Source organism: Biomphalaria glabrata, chromosome 12 (genome assembly GCF_947242115.1).
Source record: "Biomphalaria glabrata chromosome 12, xgBioGlab47.1, whole genome shotgun sequence".
Classification (NCBI taxonomy): domain Eukaryota; kingdom Metazoa; phylum Mollusca; class Gastropoda; family Planorbidae; genus Biomphalaria; species Biomphalaria glabrata.
In genome coordinates this window covers 8,964,889-8,977,963 of record NC_074722.1, presented here as the reverse complement: position 1 = coordinate 8,977,963, position 13,075 = coordinate 8,964,889, and the positions used below count along the sequence as shown (strand labels likewise).

At 38.0% G+C, this 13,075-nt stretch overlaps 1 protein-coding gene across 5 annotated transcripts in view; it reads left to right on the top strand.

The window, feature by feature from the left end:
• Positions 1-13,075, top strand: part of LOC106067978 (uncharacterized) — a 137,953-nt gene that overhangs the window by 121,088 nt on the left and 3,790 nt on the right. For all 5 annotated transcript variants that reach the window (XM_056005494.1, XM_056005493.1, XM_056005491.1 and 2 more), the window contains 6 exons: positions 3,312-3,488; positions 4,373-4,493; positions 5,298-5,412; positions 8,208-8,319; positions 10,296-10,594; positions 11,518-11,869. In XM_056005494.1, coding sequence (XP_055861469.1) covers positions 3,312-3,488; positions 4,373-4,493; positions 5,298-5,412; positions 8,208-8,319; positions 10,296-10,594; positions 11,518-11,869 — 1,176 coding nt within the window. The remainder of the gene's footprint in view (positions 1-3,311; positions 3,489-4,372; positions 4,494-5,297; positions 5,413-8,207; positions 8,320-10,295; positions 10,595-11,517; positions 11,870-13,075) is intronic.

Sequence of the window (13,075 nt, the reverse complement as noted above, 5' to 3'; positions counted from 1 at the left end):
CATCTCTTTCTCTTTCATTTTCTCTCTCCCCATCTCTTTCTCTTTCATTTTCTCTCTCCCCATCTCTTTCTCTTTCATTTTCTCTCTCCCCATCTCTTTCATTTTCTCTCTCCCCATCTCTTTCATTTTCTCTCTCCCCATCTCTTTCTCTTTCATTTTCTCTCTCCCCATCTCTTTCATTTTCTCTCTCCCCATCTCTTTCATTTTCTCTCTCCCCATCTCTTTCATTTTCTCTCTCCCCATCTCTTTCTCTTTCATTTTCTCTCTCCCCATCTCTTTCATTTTGTCTCTCCCCATCTCTTTCATTTTCTCTCTCCCCATCTCTTTCTCTTTCATTTTCTCTCTCCCCATCTCTTTCATTTTCTCTCTCCCCATCTCTTTCATTTTCTCTCTCCCCATCTCTTTCATTTTCTCTCTCCCCATCTCTTTCATTTTCTCTCTCCCCATCTCTTTCATTTTCTCTCTCCCCATCTCTTTCATTTTCTTTCTCCCCATCTCTTTCATTTTCTCTCTCCCCATCTCTTTCATTTTCTTTCTCCCCATCTCTTTCATTTTCTCTCTCCCCATCTCTTTCATTTTCTCTCTCCCCATCTCTTTCTCTTTATTTTCTCTCTCCCCATCTTTTTCATTTTCTCTCTCCCCATCTCTTTCTCTTTCATTTTCTCTCTCCCCATCTCTTTCATTTTCTCTCTCCCCATCTCTTTCATTTTCTCTCTCCCCATCTCTTTCATTTTCTCTCTCCCCATCTCTTTCATTTTCTCTCTCCCCATCTCTTTCATTTTCTCTCTCCCCATCTCTTTCATTTTCTTTCTCCCCATCTCTTTCATTTTCTCTCTCCCCATCTCTTTCATTTTCTTTCTCCCCATCTCTTTCATTTTCTCTCTCCCCATCTCTTTCATTTTCTCTCTCCCCATCTCTTTCTCTTTTATTTTCTCTCTCCCCATCTTTTTCATTTTCTCTCTCCCCATCTCTTTCTCTTTCATTTTCTCTCTCCCCATCTCTTTCATTTTCTCTCTCCCCATCTCTTTCATTTTCTCTCTCCCCATCTCTTTCATTTTCTCTCTCCCCAACTCTTTCATTTTCTCTCTCCCCATCTCTTTCATTTTCTCTCTCCCCATCTCTTTCATTTTCTCTCTCCCCAACTCTTTCATTTTCTCTCTCCCCATTTCTTTCTCTTTCATTTTCTCTCTCCCCATCTCTTTCTCTTTCATTTTCTCTCTCTCCATCTCTTTCATTTTCTCTCTCCCCATCTCTTTCTCTTTCATTTTCTCTCTCCCCATCTCTTTCTCTTTCATTTTCTCTCTCCCCATCTCTTTCATTTTCTCTCTCCCCATCTCTTTCATTTTCTCTCTCCCCATCTCTTTCTCTTTCATTTTCTCTCTCCCCATCTCTTTCATTTTCTCTCTTCCCATCTCTTTCATTTTCTCTCTCCCCATCTCTTTCATTTTCTCTCTCCCCATCTCTTTCTCTTTCATTTTCTCTCTCCCCATCTCTTTCATTTTCTCTCTCCCCATCTCTTTCATTTTCTCTCTCCCCATCTCTTTCTCTTTCATTTTCTCTCTCCCCATCTCTTTCTCTTTCATTTTCTCTCTCCCCATCTCTTTCATTTTCTCTCTCCCCATCTCTTTCATTTTCTCTCTCCCCATCTCTTTCTCTTTCATTTTCTCTCTCCCTATCTCTTTCATTTTCTCTCTCCCCATCTCTTTCATTTTCTCTCTCCCCATCTCTTTCATTTTCTCTCTCCCCATCTCTTTCTCTTTCATTTTCTCTCTCCCCATCTCTTTCATTTTCTCTCTCCCCATCTCTTTCATTTTCTCTCTCCCCATCTCTTTCTCTTTCATTTTCTCTCTCCCCATCTCTTTCATTTTCTCTCTCCCCATCTCTTTCATTTTCTCTCTCCCCATCTCTTTCTCTTTCATTTTCTCTCTCCCCATCTCTTTCATTTTCTCTCTCCCCATCTCTTTCATTTTCTCTCTCCCCATCTCTTTCTCTTTCATTTTCTCTCTCCCCATCTCTTTCATTTTCTCTCTCCCCATCTCTTTCTCTTTCATTTTCTCTCTTTATCAGTCTCACGTTGTCTCTTTCCTTATCCGCAACATTACTATTCGCTACCTCTCTCTCTCTCTCTCTCTCTCATACACACACACAAAATAATTCTCCTTTATCACTTTCGTATCGTGCTTTTTCTTTTCTTTTGACTTTCTCTTCGATCTCTTTCTTACCACTGTTACGCCGTCCAAATTTAAGCTTGCCAAAAAAAAAAAAGATCGGTTATTGCATACGGTCGTCCGTCATGCGTGGTAAGTATTTGATCCAGTGCAGCTGTCCAATGGCAAGTAGAGCTTCTACACTGTCCATACCCAGCCTCCAGCAGAACTTGGTTATTTGTAAGGTAGTCCTTGCCGGAGTGATGTCCATTATAGTGGTGAAGATTCTTTGAGTGAAGCGTTTGAGAAGCCTTAGATGCCTTCTTTAGAGCACCCAGTGTCAAAAAATCACTGTCCACCAAGCAGTGGTTCTCACCACAGGTTTGTACAGCTCTATGACTAATTTAAATACAAATTGGCAACTAACTAGAACAATATTGAGATCAACTCCATGCATCGTCACATGGTTAAAGCATGGAATGGTTAAAGCTATAGGTTGGCAGAAGTGAACGTCAATTTAGCGTCCTTGACATTGTTTAGTTTATCCTGAAATTTCCGATACACACATAGACACACAGAGCCGGCCCTAACAATTGCGGGGCCCTATGCGAAACAGATCGCGCGGGGCTCAGTTTGGGTATGGATAAGCATATTGTCAAAATTAAGATTTTATATTAGAAACATTCATCTCTGTAATACGGTTTTTTATAAAAATAAAAGCTGACATTTCCTTTTTTTTGTTTTAAATCGCGCAAAGGATTGACAATTTTGCCTTTTTTAAGGAGATTTTTATGAGTTTTCAGATTTTAATAATTTTAGATTTCCACGACTTTTTCGTATACTTTGCAATTTCAGGAGATTTCCATCAGGTACTGGAAAATCAGAAGGCTGCGAAAAAAACCAACAACCTTCTTTTATATATAAGCTACAATGTTTTTATTTAATAATTTACACCAAGAATTAGCGCCGGGCCTATGAAAGTGCGGGGCAAACTGCAGCCGCATAGGTTGCTGTGGCCTAAGGCCGGCCCTGTAGACACACGCTCCAGTTTGAAGTTCTTGAATGTAAAATGGCGTGCCACCATTTTCAAATAATATTCTGCTTCATTGAAATCGCTTTGAAACTCACTTGTGCTTATTCTTTAATGTATCCTCTCACTGGCAGGATAATAAGCTTATCTTGAAAGTACCCCTGGAAGGAGGAGGCAACGAAGAGCATACGAGGCTGTGTATCAAAGAGTACAAGGAAAAGTACTTGGTCCAACATACAATAGACGGCAAACAGTATGACTATATGTGCATGCAGTTTATATCACGTGGGGACCACGTGGTTCAATTCCGGGTAAATAATCTTTTTTTTTTTTTTTGTTTTTTTATCAATGACATATGACTCACTTGGTTACTATTCAAATTCATGGCCAGATTTTTCAGTTCCAATTTATGTTCAAACTTGAAATAGGATGCCGACAAAAAAAAAATCTATTGTATGAAGGACATGACAATTTAACTCGCAATTTAATGATCATCGTGGGTTTAACCCTCGAACGTAGAATAAGTCTTTAAGCCTTCGGATTTACAGACGGAAAAAATAATGCATAATCCCGTTTTTATTTATCGCGCGTAAGATTGGCGTTTTCCATATTGAATGACACCCCAAAACGACAATTTTTGTCTATATATTTCCGTATATTTTAAGGACTTTTTCGTATATTTTGTAATTTCGGGAGATTTCCAGGAGCTCATGGTAAAATGACAGGAGGACGCGAGAAATCTGTTTTAAGTTATAATATGGTTTAATTTAATAATTTATACACCTAGAATTAGCGCGGGTCCTATGAAAGTGCGGGGCCCACTGCGGTGCATAGGTAGCCTAAGGCCGGCCCTGCAAAATAGCGGCATTTGCTACGCCGCCGGTCGACTAGTAATGTAAATTTCTCATAGTAACTTTAATACTGAAAGTAGGTATACATAAGTTTATATAGACCTACGGTGCGTCTTATATCGAGTGCCGCATTAGTACAAATCGGATAATCGGATAATTTAGAGTAAGTGCTGCTGAAAGAATTCCTTTTTAAAAGTTAGTAAGTGCAAACCTTATACATGCCAACACTTGTCAGTTCGAATTCTTCAAATGTAAATCGAGAGTTCCATTTAATTTCATAGATTCATCATAAGCGAATATCTGTTCCAGGCTGACCTTACTCTTTGTTCAATTTAATTGGCCAGGTTTCCAAGATCCAAAGAAAAAGTTCGTTAGAACTTTGTAGCGACAACAACTTGGAATTCGACCCGTACCCTTTCGTTCATACAGCTTTGAAAGTGAACACGACCCAGTGTCCTTTTGCAGGTAATTATAAAAATGCTTAAATTGTGTGTTAACAAAGAGACATAACTCTTAAAAATGTGAAGTGAATGACTTGCAGAAGTTGAGATTTTAAACTGTAATGACTGTGGAACTAGTGTGTAAAGGCCTTTGACGTACATAGAATTCATTGAATGATTTTAAATCTAGCTGTATAGATTTGTTCTGGTGCGTACACTTTCTTAGACGTAATGTTTTCAAGAATACCAACATGTTTTTTAATTGTAACAAAATTAGAACCGTTGAGACAATATAAAAAAATACTGTCTTTGTGTATATAGGTAGAGCCTTTGATACATAATGAAGTCAAATATAACATAATATAAGAGAGAAAAGAGGACGATCCATCTGGAACCTTGTTCTTGTTCAATTGTAACATGAAACATAGCATTGGCGTAGCTTGGGATTTGGGGGCCGGGGGTGGGGACCTCTTCAGGGGCCCCTGCATTTTGACATTCGACATCATGACATGAGATAATGACGTAATATTTAATGTTAAAAAAATAAGTTCGGACACTCATTTGGAGGACCCTCATTTGGGAGCCTAGGGGGAGATTTTCAAATTTGGACTCCCCCCCCCCCCCCCCCCCATAAATCCTCAACCCTAGCTACACCATTGTAATATAGGAAAGTGTGCAAAATCCAATTTAAAAAAAAAGCTTTACATAACTAACCAAAGTAAGACCAGAATTAAATACGTATACGTATGTATGTAATTTATAACAGACGATTTTCAAAGGCGGATAAATTGCAAAAATAGAAATTCACGTCTATTTGTTTGTATTTCAGGAGGCTACAACATGAATGGTGAATACGCCAATAAATCCTTTCTCTGCCACTATTTTTTACCTCTTAGGATGGAGAGCGAGTGTGACAGTGGCAGTGGAATTATTTTCAATTTCAGGTACATTCATAATACTATAAACCCATCAAGCATCAATTTGTTGGTGCTCTTATCCGAGATATTCAAAGCTTCCACAGTGCCGCACTTATTTACAGGACTAATGTCAACTGACATGAATTTTCGAGCCCAATAAAGAGGCTAATAGCCAAAAAAAAAAAAAAAGAGGCAAAAGTCCAAGGATTCCTAGGATGTAAAAAGCTAAAAAGCTGAGGTATCCTAAAAATAATATAAAAAACAAAATAATAAAAATTAAAAAAAAAATTTAAGTTTTAAATTATAATTTTTAAAAAATTCGGAAATTTCTGGCGACGATTTGTAAGAAACAAAATCTGGAACATTCTTTATCGATTACAAAAATTCTATGTTATGTTTCAGCAAGAAAATTAAATGTCTAAAAAGTAATTTTCAGTAATCAATTCTAGTAAATTACTTTTTTTAAAGCCCTGAACAACCTATTGTCGATATTTTTAAAATTTGTTTAAAGATGAAAATATGGAACAATTTGATATTGATAACCAAATTTTAGTGACGCATTGTCAAATAATATAAGTGTAATATTAGTAAATTATGCGATTTCACACAATTATCAGGCATAATTCATGTTTTATAAAACAATATCCGGAACATTTTTACACTTAATGAAATATAAGTCAGTATAGAGATTTTGATTTAGCATTAATATGCTATTTACATAAAAAACGGAACAACATATTATTGATAATGTGTTTTTGCAACGTTTAAGCATGGAAATTGAATGTAATATAAGTTAGAAGAGCAAACAAACATTTGTTGGCGTTGATTAGTTTTGCACAAAAAAATCGGAGCAATCAATTTTAGATAATTAAAACTATTGAGATGTTACGGGAGGAACATTAAAGGGTAAATCAGATTTTCAATAGCTTTTAGAGTTCTAGTTTTTTTAATCTAATCGTGACGGACAGACCGACCAACAGACAAAACGCACAAAAATAATCTTCTTTTATTCGGATGGGGGCACTAAACAAAAAATAAATAAAATCTGATTTTTTAAAAAAGTTTAAGGAATTGGTTTAGCACCTGATCATGTTGCGACTTTACGCTACTGCACGAAAATCGCTGCATAAAAAGTCCATTTAAAAAAATGTGCATGATATTTACATACAAAGTGCATTATTAGCCTTTATAAACAAACAGAAATGTTTTCTTTTAATTTTAGCAATTAGTTGACCAGAAAAAACATCTTTGACTATTATTTATATTTGTTGTAAACATTTCCTGTACATTTTTAAAATATATTTGACTTAGTGATACTGAAAATACACAAAAATTGTCCATCTTTGTTAGCATATTGTAACATTGCCTCCCTTACATTTACGTAATTGTTTTAGAATTGGTGTATTTTTATGAAAAAATCGCTTGCATAATTAATTTTATAAATTAAACGGTTTGCTTTTAGAAAACCAAAAGTAGCAGTTGCACCTAAACTTTTCAAGCCGCATTTAATGATGAAATAATATTTTTCATATCTCTTCTAGTTTTCGAGATCTGAGTGTGACAGACGGACAGACGGACATTTTGCACAAACCTAAAAGCGGCTTTTTCCCCTTACGGGGGCCGCTAAAAAAGAGTCAAACGTTTCGTCCGCCATTCTGGCTTATGCAACTCTTGACGCTGCTCTGAACATTCATTCAACGTCTGCTGACTAGCACTCCGTAATTCTCTAATTCTTGTTCAATATTCTTTCACGGTAAAGAATTTCTTATATCAGTGTCTTCTCTGAAACGCCATTTTCAAAGGTGTTAGTAGGACTGAATGAAAGGCTGATGGAACAGATGATAGTTGTTTCTGATGTTTTGTCAGTTCCTCAGATATTCGCATGACGTCTTTTCTTGGATGTACTAGAAGTGGCCGATGTTCATATTAATGAAATAGTCAATGTTGACTGTGTGTACATTGTTCTCAGTTGGCAATACTTTCAACCATGACAAACCGCTTAATAATAGATATTTAACAATGAAATCAGCTCTACTATCGCGCGGTCTTTGACAAAAACAAACATGGCACTTTACAATCAAAGCCGTTGATATCAAGTTTAGTTCATTATTTCTAGTTATAAACTAAAAACTCTAACAAAAATATGGTAGAAGTAGTAGTTGAATTACACATTCTGATCACGTGCCACTAGTTGGCTTCATCCTTTTAGGGCCTACATACTAAGCGAGTAAAAAGCAACATATGATTTTTATTTCTGATAAAGATATAGAGGTCACTGTAAGCATGATTTTGAGGACAGCTAGACCTAGAATTGGAGGCACATCATATGATATAGAATTTGTGTGCCGCATTGTATAGAAAGGCCCGGGCTGATTTTGATACCCAGTCCGCCCCTGCCTAGTGCTATTAGAGCATGGAATGGGTTGCCTGAGCTAGCCAGAAAAACCAGTGACTTGGCGGAATTTAAGTCATTGGTTAATATGCATGACTAAATGCATGACGCGTAGGACGTAATCATCGTCTTTTTTGAAGTAACGTCTGTATTATATAAGATAAGACATATTAATCGACATTGTTGGGGAGAAGTACGTATCTGGAAGCAGTGGCGTCACTAGGGGGTACGAAGAGTGCGGTCGCACCGGGTGAAACCATTTTGGGGATGACAACCAAGTTGAAAAAATTATATCTTGGCAAAAGCAGACACATCGGAAAAGATTAAAATTATTAAAATCTCTAGATATATGCCCAAACATGCCTAGACACTGCCCATGTGCAGTTTTTCTCTTATGTATATATATGTTGCTTGTTTTACTTTTGTTTAGAAGCAGTGATTGCACACCTAAAATCGACATCAGACCAAAGGAAAGACTTACGTTTAAAACCAAGTGCGTCACCCACTGGTCGCAAGGAGATTACTCTTTTATTATATTACAGGTAAGGAAAGCGTTTTGAATGAACAGAGTACAAGGTGAATCTATGTGGGGCTCCACACAAGACCTGCTCACACTGTCAATTAGATTTTAGTCTTTCAAAATAAATGTAACGTGAAACCTGCAGGTTTAAAGGTGCGTCTATAGTGACACAATGAAGAAACCAAGTGTTGAGAATGATTAAATGAGAGTTGTATGTTTTCTTCTAATTCAAACTAAATAAATACTTCTTAGAAAACAAAAAAACTCACGTACAACATAAAGCAGTTTGTATATATCATATAAACATTGAAGTACCTTGACTCACAAACAGCTACCAATATAACGCACTGCATAGTGAACAAAAGAATAATAACTACTAACCAACGACTGCTGATCAAATGACCAACGACTGCTGATCAATTGACCAATGACTGCTGATCAAATGACCAACGACTAATGATCTATTGACCAACGACTGTTGATAAAAAGACCAATGACTGCTGATCAAATGACCAACGACTAATGATCTATTGACCAATGACTGTTGATAAAATGACCAATGACTGCTGATCAAATGACCAACTACTAACTATTACCAACTATTACTTTTTTTTTTCTTTTGTAGTCTCCCAGCAAAAAAAAAAACTTGTCTAGAGGATTACATTATTCTAGACACTTCTCTCGAACTAAAGAGAACATATAAAGAAATTAGAACAGGTGCAACATAATAGAGCCACGAGATCTATAGCAAGCGAATGTTCACATTTGATTAGAGTAACACCATTAGTAAAATCACTAAATTTAGAAACACTTCAGGGCAGAAGAATAAAAAGTAAAAAAAAAAAAAAACACCACAATAATAAATAAAACACTGAAGACTAATTTACAAAAACAAAAGCCTAATAAAATATTAATAATAATTGTATTTATAAAGCGTTATTGACAAACAAAATGTAGGCCCAAGGCGCTGTGATTACATTACATATACACGAGAGCTATAATGACAAACTAATCTAAAAAAAAGTTTAGAAAAACACAAAAATATGGCACATTTTTGTATTCCATATGCTAAGAAAAATTCGTACAGGTACTCATTCTTCCCTAATATCGTTAGAGAATGAAATAGGTTGCCTGAATCAGCCAGGAGCACTTAGCAGAGTTTCACATATTAACATGCACGATTTGATGGACACATGAAATGCGTAGAGCATAGCAATCTTTTATTTTGAAGTAACATCTGTAATTTATAAGATAATATAAGAACTCTGTTTGGAATATCTTTTCAAGGCATTATAAAAGCTATTCTATCTTCTTGTTTGCAAGAACTTGCAGTCATATTTTGCGTCTTCTGCTAGACGTTTGTGCAGTAAAAACTTACGTTGAAACGAATTAAACGCTTAACAATAAGTGTTCAACTGTTTACACACCAAACTTTTAGTACTTTACATACTGCATCTAGAAACAAGGATATAAAATTTTAATCCATAATATATATAAATATAAAAATAAAAGCTTATAATTTCAATTCTAGAACTAAAATCAAGGTGCAATATTTTTGGTTTTTGCACTCAGGCGGCCGCAACCCTCGCAGCAGCTTTGAGTGAAATTGTGACAAAAGTCAAATTAAGAATATTAAATTTAGATCACAGTCAGCAAATTATCCATAAGTCCTGTACACATGTAGAGAACTTTTGCAATCCATGGGAAACAACCACTAATATTTCTAAGAGGATGAAGTTATCGTACTTTTGCAGATTATTTCTGAGTAAAGTACAATTTATTTTATTAATTCTACGAAATAATTCTTGTATACCCCAACTAGTCTATTTTGTTACTATCATGTTGAGTTGTGTTTAGTTACTGTTGTGTTTAATTATTTTTCTGTAACATGATCACTAATCACAATCTATTTGAATCTACAATCTATTTATATAAAATCTTACGAAAATTCACGCGCTATTATAAGTACGTCCTGATTGGTTATTGAATTCTGTACAGTTGGTCGATGATGAAAATAAACTCTTTTGTCTGAGAACGTCTGACCCACTCAACAACATCAAAGTAGCCTACCTTTGGCTCAAGGTCAAGTGTGATCTCGCTGTAGTGCCGACAGACGACTACATCAAACTCAACCTGGAGAAACGATCATTTTCTAGCACATGCGCAGACGAGATGGACTTTTGTCAGGTGACTATGTGCGATAGTGAACGAAAAAGTCACTGCGCCCACACCTGTGGTCTCTGCCACTCCGAAAATCAAATTGGACCGTGTGCCTTTCAGGAACAGTTTCGTGGACAGTAAGTATTTTGTTTACAAAGCTTTTATCAACTCTGTCTGTCTGTCTGTCTGTCTGTCTGTCTGTTATTCTCCTACTGCCCATTCTAGGATGAAGTCGAAACTTTGAACAATTATTCATTGCTCTTGACAGAGTTTGAATCAATAATAAAAAAAAATTAATTAATAAAATAAACAATTAGAGATGTAATTGTGGTAATTAATTAATTTAGTTTGATACTCATTAAGGAAATACATGTTCTAGTATTGATAGTGTTACGTGCGCAGCATAGATCATAGAGTGAATGTGGAATGGTGCCGTGTTGAGAGAGGAAGAGAATGAGAGAAGGACCCGAGAATGGAGTAATGTAAGCGATGCTATTTATTGATAGATTATTATTTGTTGATCAAGATTAAAGTCTTCATAATCTACTATAGATGAGTCTGTTGGTGTGTCTGTCTGGCCAAAAGTTTGTACACGTTATTTCTCCGACATCCAACCTCGGATCAAGAGGAAATTTCGCACAATTATCTGACAACACAAGAATTAAAAAGAATATTATTAATCCATTAGTTAATTAACTATTGGTAATAAATTACTTTGGTATCTCAACCAAGGGTTTAAATAGTCCTTGACTGAATTAGTCCCTTTATATTAGGCTGCCATCTCAGGCTTAGTGAACACAAACATGAAATGAAACAAGAGAGATACCTATATATTTTCATAGACTCTATAGAGACTCATAGAGTGGTTACCGCGTTGGCTTGAGAAGCCTGACAAGGCTTTAGCTCACAAGTTCGAATTCATGTCGCCCCCCCCCCCTTTTTTAAAAATTATTTTATAAGTTCTCAGAATAAATATTTTATTTATCAATGTATACTCCCATAGATCGCAAGGTCTGCAAGGGGTACTTTAGATACTTTTGTTTTACTTTGACTCTTGCAGTTGGATAGACAGTGGTAAGAATGAGGACATCTCCATCAACATCGAGGCGTACTCACTTAACGCTGGTGTCATGGGGAAGTACGACTGCCTTAACCTTCCCAGCGAGACCCAGCAAGAGCGCAAAGTCCTGCTGGAGCTCAACAACAATGGCTGCGTCCCGAGGTACGCGTGTGTGGACATGGAGAAAGTCACATCGACCGTCATGAAGTTCCAGATAAGCAAACGGATCATGTGGCCCATCACCAGTCCGAGCAATCAGAAGGATAAAATTTGCGAGTCTCGGAATTTCGGCGCCTCTGAGCTTAAGGAGACGCCTCCGAGGCTCGTGATCAACAAAGCCAATCTGAAAGAGGTAAGAGCCAGGTCGGTGTAGCGAGGGTGGTTGAGCCAGGACGGCGGTGCGAGAGCGGTGTAGCGAGGGGGTGGAGCGAGGACGGAGGAAATAGGGCGGTGGAGCGAGGACGGTGGAAATAGGGCGGTGGAGCGAGGACGGTGGATCCAGGGTGGTGGAGCGAGGATGGTGGATCCAGGGTGGTGGAGAGAGGACGGTAGGGCGAGGGCGGTGGAGCGAGGACGGTGGATCCAGGGTGGTGGAGAGAGGACGGTAGGGCGAGGGCGGTGGAGCGAGGACGGAGGAAATAGGGCGGTGGAGCGAGGACGGTGGAAATAGGGCGGTGGAGCGAGGACGGTGGATCCAGGGTGGTGGAGCGAGGATGGTGGAGAGAGGACGGTGGAGCGAGGGCGGTGGAGCGAGGACGGTGGATCCAGGGTGGTGGAGAGAGGACGGTGGAGCGAGGGCGGTGGAGCGAGGACGGTGGATCCAGGGTGGTGGAGAGAGGACGGTAGGGCGAGGATGGTGGATCCAGGGTGGTGGAGCGAGGGCGGTGGAGCGAGGACGGTGGATCCAGGGTGGTGGAGAGAGGACGGTGGAGCGAGGGCGGTGGAGCGAGGATGGTGGAGCGAGGACGGTGGAGCGAGGACGATGGATCCAGGGTGGTGGAGCAAGGGCGGTGGAGCGAGGTCGGTGGAGCGAGAGTGTGGATAAAGATTTCAAAGTGGATAGAGAGCAGCACTTATTTCATGGAGACGGGAACTCTGAAATGACTTTCAGGGCGAATAGTTTTTTAGTAGTAACTGTTGTATTTATGTTGTCTGTCTGCAACAATCATAAATCGAAAACTGAAAGTAATTATTAAGAAATCAGAAAAAAATCGTCTTTGTCATGATAGATCTAGGTCTAATTAGTTCTTAGGGTCGTCTGAAACCTTTTTTTTTTTTTTAACTTTATGAAAATAAGCAAATAAAAAAAAATAAGTTTCATCAATTCCAACTGTACGTTCCAATAAGAAATTGAGAGTTGAGGTAGTTGATGAATTTATGGAGTTCATTAAGTGTAGTCAGTTACTGTGTCGTAGCTAGTCTGTTGGTAACAGCTGAAGTAGTCAGTCAGTGTAGTCAGCTGCTGTAACTAGTCTCTTGATAACAGTTGAAGTAGTCAGTCAAAGTTGTCAGTTGCTGTAGAAAGTCTGTTGGTAACAGCTAAAGTAGTCAGTTAGTA